The following is a 16,070-nucleotide window of genomic DNA, read 5'->3' as shown; positions in this document are numbered from 1 at the left end:
AGTTGGACGGTGACAATGACTCACAGCAGTATGGGTAGGATGAAGAGTTGGCCGATATACACCTCATGTACTGTATAGGTTCATTCAGTGCAATGTAAGAGCACTACAACAACCCTAAGTTGCGGTATTCCTGCAGCGACATCAACCACCGAATTGTACTTTTGCATCCGAGGATCACTGCATTACTCTGTGTTCGCTTTGCTCACAGCATATTACAATCCCTTTCTGACCTCCGTTAACCCTTGAAATGGTAAAAGTTTTTTCCAACTTAACAATGCAATACATGTCATTATTTACTCAGTGAATGAACCCGCTCAATTTATAAGCTATTTTTAGATTTCCGGTAAGTATGCAAACAAGCACCGCCATTCTGGCTCGATCGACCACTGTGTCATCCTCGGCCAATGACGTCATCTGGATGCGGTATAGAAGGTCGTGGAATAAGCAGTACTGCTTCTCGTTCAAGCAGCTTCTCAACTGCCATCCCGAGATTGACTGGACCACATTCCAGTCTTTGCATGAAGAAAAAATCCTAGATAGTACCGGGAGTCGAACCGTTTTCTCCCACATGGTAGCCAACCGCGCTGATAACTCATCTACAGAGGCAGACATTGTGAGGTATCGTGTGATAACTGATACGAATGAATCAGTAGGAAAACAATTATACATGGCTATACACGGTAATTCCAGTCATTTATCATTGATGTATACAATGAAGAGCTAATATCGTGTAGGGCCCCAGCGAGCACGAAGAAGTGCCACAACACGACGTGTCATGGACTGGACTGAAGTAGTGCTGAAGGGAATTTACACCACGAATCCCGCAAGTTCCGTAAGAATACGAATGGGTGGAGATAATTTCTGAACAGTATGTTGCAGGGAATCTCAGGTATGCTCAATAATGTTCACGTCTGGGGAGTTTGGTGGCCCTCGTAAATGTTTAAACTCAAAAGTGTGTTCCTGGAACCACACTATAGGAATTCCGGACGTGTGGGGTGTCGCATTGTCCTGCTGGAATTGCCCAAGTCTGTCGGAATGTACAATGGACATGAATGGATGCAGGTGATCAGACAGGAAGCTTACCTACGTGTCACCTGTCAGAGTCGTATCTAGACGTATCAGGCGTGCCATATCAATCTAACTGCACACGCTCCACACCACTACAGAGCCTCCACCAGCTTGAGCAGTCCCCTATTGACATGCAGGTTCCAGGGATTCATGAGGTTGGCTCCATACCCGTACACGTCCAGCCGCTCGATATACAGGGCTATTACAAATGATTGAAGCGTTTTCATAAATTCCCTGTAGCTCCATTCATTGACATATGGTCACGACACACTACAGATATGTAGAAAAACTCAAAGTTTTGTTCGGCTGAAGCCGCACTTTAGGTTTCTGCCGCCAGAGCGCTCGAGAGCGCAGTGAGACAAAATGGCGACAGGAGCCGAGAAAGCGTATGTTGTGCTTGAAATGCACTCACATCAGTCAGTCATAACGGATCAACGACACTTCAGGACGAAGTTCAACAAAGATCCACCAACTGCTAACTCCATTCGGCGATGGTATGCGCAGTTTAAAGCTTCTGGATGCCTCTGTAAGGGGAAATCAACGGGTCGGCCTGCAGTGAGCGAAGAAACGGTTGAACGCGTGCGGGCAAGTTTCACGCGTGGCCCGCGGAAGTCGACGAATAAAGCAAGCAGGGAGCTAAACGTACCACAGCCGACGGTTTGGAAAATCTTACGGAAAAGGCTAAAGCAGAAGCCTTACCGTTTACAATTGCTACAAGCCCTGACACCCGATGACAAAGTCAAACGCTTTGAATTTTCGGCGCGGTTGCAACAGCTCATGGAAGAGGATGCGTTCAGTGTGAAACTTGTTTTCAGTGATGAAGCAACATTTTTTCTTAATGGTGAAGTGAACAGACACAATGTGCGAATCTGGGCGGTAGAGAATCCTCACGCATTCGTGCAGCAAATTCGCAGTTCACCAAAAGTTAACGTGTTTTGTGCAATCTCACGGTTTAAAGTTTACGGCCCCTTTTTCTTCTGCGAAAAAAACGTTACAGGACACGTGTATCTGGACATGCTGGAAAATTGGCTCATGCCACAACTGGAGACCGACGGCGCCGACTTCATCTTTCAACAGGATGGTGCTCCACCGCACTTCCATCATGATATTCGGCATTTCTTAAACAGGAGATTGGAAAACCGATGAATCGGTCGTGGTGGAGATCATGATCAGCAATTCATGTCATGGCCTCCACGTTCTCCCGACTTAACCCCATGCGATTTCTTTCTGTGGGGTTATGCGAAAGATTAAGTGTTTAAACCTCATCTACCAAGAAACGCGCCAGAACTGCGAGCTCGCATCAACGATGCTTTCGAACTCATTGCTGCGCCGAGTGTGGGAAGAACTTGATTATCGGCTTGATGTCTGGCGAATCACTAAAGGGGCACATATCGAACATTTGTGAATGCCTAAAAAAACTTTTTCAGTTTTGTATGTGTGTGCAAAACATTGTGAAAATATCTCAAATAATAAAGTTATTGTAGAGCTGTGAAATCGCTTCAATCATTTGTAATAACCCTGTATTTAAAACGAGACTCGTCCGACCAGGAAATGTGTTTCCAGTCATCAACTGTCCAATGTCAGAGTTGACGGATGCAGGCAAGGCGTTAAGCTTTGTATCGTGCAGTCATCATGGATACACGAGTGGTCCTTCGGCTCCGGACGCCCATATCAATGAAGTTTCGTTGAACGGTTCTCACGCTGACACTTGTTGATGGCTCAGCATTGAAATATGCAAAAATTTGCGAAAGGGTTGTTTTTTGTCATGCTGAACGATTCTCTTCAGTCGTCGATCGTCCTGTTCTTAGAGGATCCTTTCCGGCAGCAGAGATATCGGAGATTTGATGTTTTACCGGATTCGTGACATTCTGAAATGGTCGCACGGGAAAATCCCCACTTAATCGCTCCCTCGAAGATGCTGTATCCCATCGCTCGTGTGCCACTGTAACACCACGTTCAAACTCACTTAAATCTTGACAACCTGCCATTGTAGCAGCAGTAACCGATCTAACAACTGCGCCAGATGCTTTTTGTCTTATTTAGGCGTTGCAGACCGCAGCGCCATGTTCTGCCAATTTACACATCTCTGTAAATGAATACGCATACGTATACCAGTTTCCTTGGCGCTTCAGTGTAAGAGAGCGCACTTAAAAGTAAGGCCCTCGAATTTATTATGTGAAAACTCTTGAAGCTTTTTAAATAAAACAAAGATTGTTAACATTCTACATCTTTATTCTTCATGTCTACATATGTATTTCTCAATATAGTTACCCTGGCGGCGAACACATTTCAAACACAGACCAGTTTGTTGATACCGTCAATGCAGAAATGTTTGACTTCGCTGACGGAGCCACATCCTCACCGCTGCTTGTAATGCTTTATCACTATCAAAGTGGAAACAACTTTGAAGACATATAATCAAAACATCTTGACATATTCGCCCTTTTTTACCAGTTATCCCTACTTCTTTAGCGCAGTGAGCTCTCTTAGCTGCAAGATGTTGGCAATTTATAGGCTAAAATTCCTGAGCGTCTGCCCAACTGCATGGAGGATGATCGACGACAGTGAACTCAAGGCGTCAGACTGTTGCACATGTCCCAGCGCTCGTGTGTGGTCTGGCGTTGTCATGCTGAAAGAGAGGGTGTTCCATATGTGGACGGATTTCACGAATTCGAAATACGATTACAGCACGCTATTCCTCACGCAGCAGCAAATCGCCACGTTACACGCTACAGTTCGGAGGCCTCTAGCGGCAGAGGACTGCAAATATGTAGATATGAACGAGAAAGATGTAGAATGCTAATAAAGTTTATTTTATTTTAAAAGATTTAAGAGTTTTCATATAAAAATTCGGAGGCGTTACTTTTCAGCGCACCATCGTACAAGGTGATTCAAAGTCTTTGTGACAAACGTCTAGGGGTGATAGATCACGTCATGGGATACAAGTTTTGCTAGAAACAAACGGTTCGCTGACGCTTCCCAGCCATGGAATAACGGGATTTCACCGAACTAGCGAGGTCTACTACTCAGGTGTGCTGAATCTGCGTAATACCTGTCCCAGTAAACTGACAGAGTGATTTTCAACAAGAAAACTTAGTTTATTAATTTCCAGTATTCTGGAAAGTATGACATCAGGAACTGTATGGTTTACCGAATTATGCAACACATAGCAACGAACCGTCCGAGTTGCGAATTTAATTTTCCTTGTTACTTGATGATAAGTTTCCAATGTAACTTCATTATCAAATCACCCACTAAGATATGTAATAACACCCGTTACGACAGCCACATGACGGTTATTTCAGTTAAACACATCTTGTAAATCAGTACTGGGCTAAACTTCGTTCATCTTTTTAGGTGAATGAGGTTCAGCCCTGCAGTGAAATGAAACGTGGGTGTGGCTAGGGCCTCCCACTGAGGAGACTGATCGCTTGGTGGAAGTTTTTGCAGGTGACGCCACTTTGGCGACTTGCGTGTCGATGAAAACAACACAATATCCAATCCCTGAAAGAAGAAAAATCTCCGACCCGCCCGAAAAACGAACCTGGGCCTCTTGCTTGCATTCTGCCATGCTGACCCCTCAGCTACGGAGGCTGGCCAGCCTTGCACTAATTTACAAAATGTGTTTAACTAGAATGAATAGGCCTGTGACTGTCGTAATGGATGTTATTGCATAGCTTAGGGGATCAATTGATAATAAGCGTAGACGCGAAAGTAGTCATCACGTAATAAACAAGAATAATGTTGCTACTTGGACGGTTCTCTGCAATTTACTGCATAATTTGATAAGAAAAATCTATGAATGAATGTGTCTGAGAGGAGAGAGACGTTTTAAAACTCGGTCTACTACATTTCACGTGGAGTGGATTGACTGGCTTATAGGCAACACACATCCTATATAAACGCCGCAGAATGCCTATACCATGCTGTCTCTCAGGGGCATAACCAGTCTTAAACGACGCCTGGCGTCGCTGTGAAGCATCAGTAAACATTCTGTCTCTAATAAAAGTTCTTCCCCATGACGTGATATATCACCTTTAGATATCTGTCGCAAAGATTTTGAAACAACTTCTATATTTAACAATGTCACTTAAAGGATTAAAAGCATGTACCAAACCATCTGCAGTTTCCACCTTCACGCAGAAAATTTTTAAATTACTTAAGCAGAACGTTAAATCACCATAATGACTAACAATATTTGTAATCTGTGCAGCTGGAATCAATTATGGAATGAAACCATATGTTGAACATGCTGGGTGCTGAACTGAGCGCAAGCAAACGGCTGCAGAAGGCCCCCTGGAAGGGAGCCTGTTTCGCGACTCGGTGGCCGCGTGTGGGTCCACGGTGGACAAAAGGCCCTCCAGTTCCCCTGCCCTCCAACGCTGGTACTGCCACTCGTCATCGTCACCGCCGCTCCCTGGCAGCAAGGGGAAGTTTTCGCGAAGGGCCCAATGCTCTGCTGCGACTCCAAGTACACCAATGCAAATGAGTCCTCCAGGAAGGCACAAGTGCTTCGGCATTAACGCATTGTTTCAACGGCGCAATCCTTGCACAGCACCATAGACGATTCGGGACTTCATGCCAGATCCCTACTGGCTTTCATTTATCCTCTATCGTCAGTGCTCTTTGCATGTAGAAGTACTAGTTGTAGTTTTCTTTCCTTCGTTTGTACGTTTGTTCCATTACCACACATTAGACTACTAGATCGCAAAACGCCGCTGAAATTTTGGTACTTGTGAACGGTTGTGTTTTATAATAAAAAAAATGGCTCTGAGCACTATGGGACTCAACTGCTGAGGTCATTAGTCCCCTAGAACTTAGAACTAGTTAAACCTAACTAACCTAAGGACATCACAAACATCCATGCCCGAGGCAGGATTCGAACCTGCGACCGTAGCGGTCTTGCGGTTCCAGACTGCAGCGCCTTTAACCGCACGGCCACTTCGGCCGGCTTTTATAATCAGTCAATGTAAAGTGGGCGTCTAAGTCGCTTGCTGCACAGGCTCAGTAGAATAGTTACGTATTTACGGAAGTCGGTATCTCAACTTCGTCAAGTAACACAAGACGAAGAGAGTGATTTGAAGATCAGATGCTCAAAGATATCAGGTCTTTTTCTGATGCCTTTTGGGTCTTTTCTTTCCTCTAAGAGTGTGACGAAAGTCTAATAAACTCTTAAACTGTTTTTAAAACTGTATTTTAAAATTCTAAGAAAGAAAACGTTCTGTTTCTATCATGCCATTGCCGAATTGCTGCTAATAAGTGTATGGATGGCAACGGAAATCACTGAAGCGCAAAACTCAAGGATCCGACGGATTTCTTTACAGGTGAATGGATAATTTCAAGCCAAATTAGCTCCACTTGTACACATTGCTAAGCGCATATTCTTCTATCAGAAATTTGGAAAGACATTGTAATTCAATACAGCAGGAAGCAGGTTTTTGTGGAATATATAGACAGATCCGTGACTCGATTCCGGATTCAATGATATGCTGCGCCTCCTTCATTGTGTAAGAGTTTGCCACAAAGGAATATGAGGGTACCATTACTGTCCATGTTATACTCTAACGGATTGGCAGATAATAATACTTGCAATCATTAACTTTCCACAGATGCGAAGATAGAGTACAAATCGCTTTAGTCTGAATCGTATTTACGGGCTTCGGTTGTCTAACCACCATTAGACAAATCGGAAGTTCACACGAACAGCCAGTGAGCAGCTATGTTATTACCATGATATTCGTCACAGACTTGTTGAATCAAATGTATAACAGGTCTCCAACCTAAGAGTCCGTATTTTCTGTTCATGGATTCATTTTCTGCTTTGTCTTCTGCACCATAATTCTGCAAAATATGAAGCTTCTGACAACATGAGAAAATGTACAACAACGTCTGCATAAAAAATAATCGCAAAAATCTGGGAAGTGCGCTATAGGTCCTTGTTAATAATTTAGGTTTGCTGGCGTACATAAATAGAGGCAATATGATAAGAGATCAAAGTATTAATTAATTTCTCGATCCACTTACAGGAGAAATCTGCAACTTAGTAAAAGGGTATCCTGATCCCAAGCTGTGGTTCACCAGGTTGGTGAGACGTGACGAGATAATCCTCAATTGCGTTGTTACTGCAGCAACAGTTTAAAGAAATTGGTGGCCGATGTACCAATAATTGGATCAGCAATAACGAATTTATCGAATAAAAAATGATTTACGTAGAAAAGCCTACTTATTACCAGTAGTCTGTTGGAGAAATAAACTTACCGGAAAAGGTATGCCTTAGGAATATTCATGCAAATCTCCTGTACACATTAGTTGTACTGCCTTGTGTTTGGAGGAAACCAACTTGCAATGGAGCATTCGACATGTATCAATTGTTGGTGGCACGGATCCACAGAGTCCCTCTTGTGACTGCTTCTATATGACACATTGACCGAAAATATTTTAGGATTCTTTGGAAACGGTGAAATTTGCATTATGAAGTATTTAATGGGGTACAACTAAACCAGTGAAGGGGTGAACACTGCACGTGATGAGACCGGAATCGAAGGACAGTTTGGCCACTAGAGTATTGGACTGTTGACCTAACCGCAACTGTTGTCGGAACAGAATACGTCTCGCCGAGAGCGGTTTCCGGGGAAAAGCAATAAGTCCGGAAAGAAAACCGCACAGAAGGCACACGAGGGGCACATTAAGGCATTTCCGGCTGTTACACACCATACTGGGGAGCAACTCGAGGGACAGTTGGGCTTTATGGTCCGAGAAGAGCAGCTCGCCCCAGCAGCAGAGAGGAGGGACGCGCTTGCGGCCGCGCAAGTTGACGCAGGGAGGTTGAGAACTGACCGGGAAAAACATTCCGGCTCCACGAGGAAGCTGCTACCTCAATTTCTTGTTCTAATAATAACATTACCGGTTTGCTCTGACACCTTGTCGTCTGGAAAGAACGTACTTGTGGTCTTGCTAACGCCATTTAGAGGCCACGTTTCTTACTCATAGTAAAGGTCGATCCCTTGCTTGCTAGCGCTCAGTGAGTATGAAAATATGTCTCAATAAATAGAACCAGGAAAGTGCCGTCTCAGAACCTTTTTTTTCCATGAGCGAATAAGGGCGCGTCTTCTCCTAGATGTGCTAACAGCATGAGCGTTAAATGTGTTGTTAAGTGAATGCGGATTCTTCCACATAGGCTGTTATTCATTCAAACTTTTCCTCATTTCATAACTGGCTTAGGCTCTTTAAGCCTTTATCCTCTGTTTAGTAGCATAATAAAAGCACCTCTACGAAACATATACGACAAACTTCAAATAAAAAAAAGGCAGAAATGAATATTCTGAAACAAATCGAAATTTTTAGTCATCAGCTAGGTACAGTTATCAACGAACAAACTGAACAGAAGAGATCTCCATAGCTTTACTGTTATTCTACTTAGGTGTAAAACTAATCTAACAAAATTGGGAATTCCGTTCGTAATTTCCACATTGACAGGTAGGATTCCCCATTTCATAAACGATACTTTTGAATAATTTTATTTTAAATTTATTATTAATAGCTCTTTTTTCTTTGGGCATACATAAATAGAACTGTGAATTTCTTGGATTGCACTCACTTTTATTCTTTGGTCCCCGTTACATCTGTGCACTTTTGCCGCCTTAAGTGCACCATGTAACTGTCAAAACATCAGGAACAATTAAATTTCCAAACCAAAACGAACACAAGCAGACAATGTGAATACCCTGCTATTTATGTATATATGGCACCTTTTTGTAGATAATTGTTTTTCCGTTAGTTTACATTCACACCATGTCGATTCGCATGGGTAATGTAGTGTGGTTTTATTATAATGCTGAACACTGAATAATGGTTTAAAAAGCGGAAATCAGTTGTGAAACGAAGTAAAAACTTAACAGCAGCTCAAAATGGTTCAAATGGCTCTAAGCACTATGGGACTTAACATCTGAGGTCATCAGTCCCCTATACTTAGAACTACTTAAACCTAACTAACCTAAGGACATCACACACATCCATGCCCGAGGCAGGATTCGAACCTGCGACCGTAGCAGCAGCCCGGTTCCGGACTGAAGCACCTAGAACCGCTCGGCTACAACGGCCCGCCTTTAACAGCAGCCTACGCAAAAAATACTCAATCATGTAATAAATTTGTGGTTGTGGTATCCACAAGGAATTAGCTTTGTGATGCCTCACTACTGACAGAAATCTACATCTGCCTTTTTTGTAAGTCACGTGCCACAAGACAACACAGCGTATTATCGTTACTACACCAGAACCTATTGAAATCTATACTTCAACACTAGTGATGAGAGCAGTCATGGAATAGCGGTAAAAGCTGTTGAAAGATCATTAGCATCCTGAATTTTTCGTTCTTATAAAAACGTGTGAGAGACTAATGAATCCTTGTAACCATAACTAATCTTCATGGCAGTTTGGAACAAACGATATTGTTCTCCTAGTAGTGCCCTAATGGGAATGAACTGTCATTTTGTCAATTACTCATTCAAAATGTTGCGTAGCTGATGTATGTTCTGAGTGGGAACAACATCGAAAGGTGATATTGCTGTAGAAATAATTTTGTTTTCTAATACATACAGATATCATAGATAGTCACTCTGTTATCTCCTGATCACTACACACTTTCAGCTCTAATAGTCGTTTCACTCACCATCTACTCGCTGCCATATCTCTGTAAGGAATCACCTACCTGAAAAAACAGGAAAAAATGTGTCAATTATTATGGGCGCATGGGTACATACATGATATGCACTGTTCCGTTTTAGGTCATAAATGATTAAATTACGTGAATATTTCTAGTTTCGTTATAGTCTAGTAATTAGTAAGAGGCATTAACAGTATCACTACGCACAGAGTAGAAAAACACAAAACGTAAAAGAAGCAGACGCACGTATCACTTTTACTGCATTATTAAGTAATCAAACAAGTGGAATAGATAATACATTTCATAATGTTTCGTAGATATTACATAGTGACTGAAATTAAAAGAAAGAGGACACACATTCTGACTGTGCTTTCGATTCACGAAATATGTTACTAAGAGCGGTAGAAAACATTTCCCTGATTTCTGCGGTTCAAGACTGTCATTGTGGTTTCAGGGGCAAAATGATGGCAGTTCGGCTACGCAATGAAATTACCTTTATAACAGCAAACAGTGTTTACTGTGTGAAATGATACCAACGAAAGGAAAATTCCGAGACCAAGACTGCTAATTGATTCTCATTTTATCGCACAATACATATCTTTGTTTCGGCAGAGTCAGCTGAAATTAGTGAATTCATCTGTATCATTTTAAATACATTTAAAATCACGAACGCACTGAACACCTAACACAGTATATTAAATTTTTAATATGTGCGGTAAATATATCGAGATATAGGCTCGATCTTATAGTAAGGTAGCACAGATTCTTAAGAAAGAAATTAAACTACGTTATGTCATTGACAAAAAAAATTTCTTAGGTACTGCGTAATCTGATTTTTAGAAATTAGTATATTAAACATCAAATGATAAAGTAGAATGTGATATGTGTAGCTTTTCATAAACTTCTCAAATGTTTTGAATCAAACGTAACAAAAGCTTTGACAATAATTTTCAAGACATGTACAACGTATTCTACGTTCTAGCACACCGATCACGAATATAATTAAAAAAACAAAAAAAAACTTTTAACAACGGTTGGCGACGATGTGTTTCGCGTGCGTCTTTCTTAAGTTTTGAGCCTTTGTTAACGGAACAGGAAATAGCAACGTGAGTCTCGTGCAATAAATAAGGAAAAAATTTCGGATACATGCACGTTTTCAAATTTTAATTTATAATAAACTAATTGAAAATTCTCAAACGAAGACTATCATAGACACAAACGTGCCGTTGAAACCCATGTGGCACATAAATGAGCCATTCGAAAATGAACACTATGTCTTCGAAAAGTGTTACGACAAAAATTGTTACGAAAGTGACTGGTAACTGTTTTACAGTACACAGTTCGAAATTTCTTTACAGGCAGTCTCTCCTACAACTGGGCCAAAAGTCAATGGCAAAATGAAGTAATTTTCAATCAATAATTTTTGCGTTATGTGTTCCTAACAAATAAAACTATGTCAGCTGACTGTTTTCCTACGCGCGACAGGTATAAGTTTTACCACAGTGCAAGAAAAATGTGAGTGGAAGGAGGAATACGCGTAACAGTGGATCTGCCTTGTGAAAATTACTTCCTGTTCATTATGGCATGTGTTTAAAAAAGTCAGTGTTTCAGTCGGTTGGAACAGAAATTTCAGCCACAAACAAAAAAAAAAGGTTCGTTGTATTATTAGGAAACGAAGAAAAAGATACGAATGTAATATTTTAGACTGAAATGCAGCTGTCGCCAGTTTCTACTTAGAGATAAAGCATGTTATAATTTCAACGAAAGCGGGCAGTTAACAGATACGGGCTATATTAGTGGGATGCAGAGATACCACCGGTTCCATATCGATAGTTTTTCACGGACGCGCACCGCTAGTGCACTGTTTGAAATCTGGCGGCTCCCCTAATGGTCAGTTTATGCCCGCGGCAGCTAATGCCTGACACGCGCAAACTGAGAGCTGTGCAAGTAAACAGCTGTCACACGGCCCGTGGCCAGGAGGGGGGGGGGGGGGGGGGGAATTCATGCTTTGTGACACGGAACATTGCTCTGCTGGAATTAAGCACCGGTTTCGCGTGGTGCTGCCGCTATGAAGCGACGCCCCCCTAGAGAGCAATGCACGCTAAACGGACGGACGCTGGACTGGAAGTGTCGTACGTAATCAGCACTACGAAAATACTACCATGGAGCTTATTCTTTCATCAGCACACCAGACTGTCAACATCACACGTGACGTGCGCATTGCGTCTCGCTGTCACTGGCATACAACTGCGTCCATGTACACTGCGACAGGAAATATCGCCAGTAAAATGAGATAACGATCCGCTTTTTGCCAGATAAAATTACTTTTTTTATTTCGTCAATTAGTAATTTGTAAATAATCAGTCTCGTTTAATACCGCTCTCCAACTCTTTTTACACGTTACATACTTTTTTTAATTTTTGCATACCTACAGCATACATCATATTCGATTATTTGTTTGGAGTACTACAATCTTCCATTAGCACTTCTGTATTTGTCTTCACTGCTGCCGGCCGAAGTGGCCGTGCGGTTAAAGGCGCTGCAGTCTGGAACCGCAAGACCGCTACGTCGCAGGTTCGAATCCTGCCTCGGGCATAGATGTTTGTGATGTCCTTAGGTTAGTTAGGTTTAACTAGTTCTAAGTACTAGAGGACTAATGACCTCAGCAGTTGAGTCCCATAGTGCTCAGAGCCATTTGAACCATTTTCTTCACTGCTTCCGGACCCAAGAGGATATATGACACTAAACTGAATATTCTTTTAATAATAGTTTTCAATAAACTTGTTACCTAAAATAATCTCCCTCTGATACCACTTCAGATTATTTCTTAACTGCACTCTCCAAATGTTGAGACCTTTCTGTAGGACTACAGTTCAAATGCTTCTGCTTTCTCTTCTCCAGCGCTAACATAGTTCGGGTTCGCATATATAAATGGTGGGCATATGAAAAATGGTTGACTCTTACAAATAAGTGGGTAGTAAGTAAATACAGCGAGCGACAAAGCAGACAAAGAGAGTTAAAAAAGAAAATACACAGTTTTCTAGGCATGCACTTTTAATAGTATCTTGCCCCATATTTGATGTCAACAGAGCTCTATGGCTGAAGAAATCCGTCTTCGTTTCAGATAATCTAATTTTTGTATTCCGTGACTTAGCTTCCTTGATCACTGGATCCTTTTTAAATCTTTTACTAGGTCTTCCCTAATATTTAGAGCAAAATCTTTTTTTTTGACCGTTTTTATCGCTAATTCATTATTCCATATTTGTTTATTTCTATTTGGAATTGCTCTAATACTGTTAAAGTTTCGTTGACATGAGAGAGTGAAAAGTCAAGTAAGTAACACTCCAGACCAAAAACTCATCAGAGACTTCAAATTACGAGTTCACAACAGAGACATATGCCGCAAGTCTTGCTCTTTCTTCTGGAGGAAGTACGCACCTTAATAGTATTAGAACAGTCTCTATATGGATGGGAGGTCATACACTAGCAACACGTTTCTGTAGTCAATGCTAAGGGACAAATGGTTCAAATGGCTCTGAGCACTATGGGACGTAACATCTATGGTCATCAGTCCCCTAGAACTTAGAACTACTTAAACCTAACTAACCTAAGGACATCACACAACACCCAGTCATCACGAGGCAGGGAAAATCCCTGAGCCCGCCGGGAATCGAACCCGGGAACCCGGGCGCGGGAAGCGAGAACGCTACCGCACGACCACGAGCTGCGGACTGCTAAGGGACACATGAGGTGGTGTAAAGAGCGAAGCGACTAGACAGTAATGACTTGAAACGAGTGATTTGTAGTGATAAATCACGCTATACCCTGGTGGCAATAAGATGGAATGGTTTGGGTTTCGCGAATGCCTGGAGAACGTGCCTGCCATCACCTGTAGTACAAACAGTGATGTACGGTGGAGGCGTTGTTACGATATGAGTGCTTTTTTCGTAATTAGGGTGAGGTCCCCTTATTGTGCTTACGAAAAAGATAAATCCGGAAGAATCTGAACACATTTTACAGCATAGTGTATTGCGTACACCGCAGTTCGTAGACGATGACTGTATCAGCATGAAAATGCATCATGTCATAAAGGAACGTCTGTGAGGCAATGGTTTGTCGACAGTACCATTCCTGAAATAAATTGCCCCGCCCAGAGTCCCGATCTGAGCCCAAGGGAACTTCTGTAGGATGAGTTAGAACGTCGAAATCGCTCCAGACGCTGGACCTTCTCTAGTTTTGAGGAAGAACGGGCTGTCATTTCTCCACAGACATCCAGGGACCACACTGAAGTCTCCGCAGCAGAGTTAAAGGCGTCGCGAAGGCGAGGGGTGTACACATCCCACATTAATGTCCACTAACAGGCAACTGTATACTTTTGACCAGACAGTGTTTTTAACGTAGTGACCTATACGAGCCATCTTGTTTGTGTGTTTTCCATAGAGACGCTGTGGAGTCACCACCAGACACCACACTTGCTAGGTGGTAGCCTTTAAATCGGCCGCGGTCCGTTAGTATACGTCGGACCCGCGTGTCGCCACTATCAGTGATTGCAGACCGAGCGCCGCCATACGGCAGGTCTAGCACTCGCCCCAGTAGTACAGCCGACTTTGCTAGCGATGGTTTACTGACAAAATACGCTCTCATTTGCCGAGACGATAGTTAACATAGCCTTCAGCTACGTCATTTGCTACCACCTAGCAAGGCGCCATTACCAGTTACTATTGATGCTGTAAAACATGTACCGTCAAGAGCGATGTTCACCATTTATGGATTAAAGTTAAGTATTCCACAGCTACGTCCTTTTTTGCTAGTCTAATTTCCTTGACCTGTTCCAGACCTCACGCCAGCCTGCGTGAGCTAAAACGCGTGCCTTTCGGCTTCCTCTCATAGTGGGTTGGCTCTCTTGCCAATCCACAACAGACGCAAATTACTGGCCGGCTTATAGGCGTGTCGTGATGGTACGTGCAGAGGGCACTGTGTCGAGGGTCCATAACGGGTGAAAAAAAGTGTCTGTCCGACAGGAATCGGCACCATGCGTCATGCACAGTACTAAGTTCACAGAACTGCTCCGCAATTCAATGTGGCGACAGTAACGCAGGAACAGTTTGTGCCATTTTTAGGACCGACTGGAGTGAGGTAAAACTCAGTGTCTGCAGACTCCCAAAGGGACACTTAAATCCTTTATCTCGTCTTTAGGATACTTTCACGAAAGGAACTACCAAGAAGAGAGAATCACGTAGCTTATATGCAATTGGATAAAGATATTTATGGTTTATGACACCGGCTGTAGGTAAGTACCTCAAGGTCGAAATTGCACAGGAATAAACTATATCTTTTTTAAAAGCATCTAACAGTAGTAAGCTGGAGGCATCAAGTCTACATTCTGGAAGCCTGGGAATATGTTATGTGGCCCATAAATTCCTTAGCGTCTTGCATTTATCGATATCGGCAACGAAGGATGCATCAGTGATACCTTACAACCACACCCTGATGATGATATATAAGCTACTAGATAAAGTTTACCGAGTGAAATCAGTGCCGTGTTACATTCCTATACACGCGTATCGTTCGACAAGCAGTGGGGCAATCGTTGTGTTGCTTTCGTACAAGGAACAGCATCTTCTCTTAAAGTTCGCTTCAGTCAGATACCGGGATCATCCTTTCGACAACAATATACAGAATTCCCCACTAACAATATTCAATACCAAGGGCGTTCAACGAATCCGACTATCACAGTATCCCGTAACATCCACTCCACACACAAAAACAAAAAAAAAGCAGAGGTAAATCAAAGTAAATAGCAATAAATTAGCCAGCACCGCAGATGAAATTCCGAATCTTCTTCCGCCTGTAGCAACGGCGCGCTCAGCACTAGCTATCAAAGCGAATCTACGCATCTCGGATTTAGACGAAGCGAGAGGAAGAGCACGTCTGCTCCCACTTGGCAAATAACCTCTTTGGAAGTTCGTCTAGTGGCACAATTTGATATTCACGCAAATGCACGTTCCTGCATCGCGTTACTCCTTTCACGCGCTTTCCTTTCAGTGACCTCAGCATTTATGCGAAGTCTTCTCTGTAAAACTACACAACTAGTCTCGCATGACATGTTCTTAATGGGCGCTTTGTCTAATGGCTTCAGCTATGTGCAGTAGAAGCGGTGTCAGGTCTGCGTATTTAATTGCAACGACCGGAAACTTCAGACTCAGAAAAGTTATTTACCTACATTCCAACAGAATACCGCAGCGCTTTTTGTGCCCCAAGCTATTTTCAAATTGCATTGAAAGCTACCTGTAACAACAGTTCACAGTGTCCACAAATGGAGGATGTGCTAGGAATGTAA

At 42.6% G+C, this 16,070-nt stretch overlaps 1 protein-coding gene across 1 annotated transcript in view; it reads right to left on the bottom strand.

Annotated features, from left to right (window-relative positions):
- The window catches only part of LOC124595108 (SAM and SH3 domain-containing protein 1-like), a 427,338-nt gene extending 419,421 nt beyond the window's left edge, over window positions 1-7,917 (bottom strand). The window contains exon 1 of the mRNA XM_047133709.1: window positions 7,780-7,917. Within this exon, the coding sequence (XP_046989665.1) occupies window positions 7,780-7,917 (138 nt within the window). The remainder of the gene's footprint in view (window positions 1-7,779) is intronic.
- Between the last annotated feature and the right edge of the window lie 8,153 nt (window positions 7,918-16,070).

The sequence above is a fragment of the Schistocerca americana genome, chromosome 1 (genome assembly GCF_021461395.2).
Source record: "Schistocerca americana isolate TAMUIC-IGC-003095 chromosome 1, iqSchAmer2.1, whole genome shotgun sequence".
Taxonomy (NCBI): domain Eukaryota; kingdom Metazoa; phylum Arthropoda; class Insecta; order Orthoptera; family Acrididae; genus Schistocerca; species Schistocerca americana.
The sequence above is the reverse complement of the archived record's forward strand: the minus strand, read 5'-3'. Positions and strand labels throughout refer to the sequence as shown.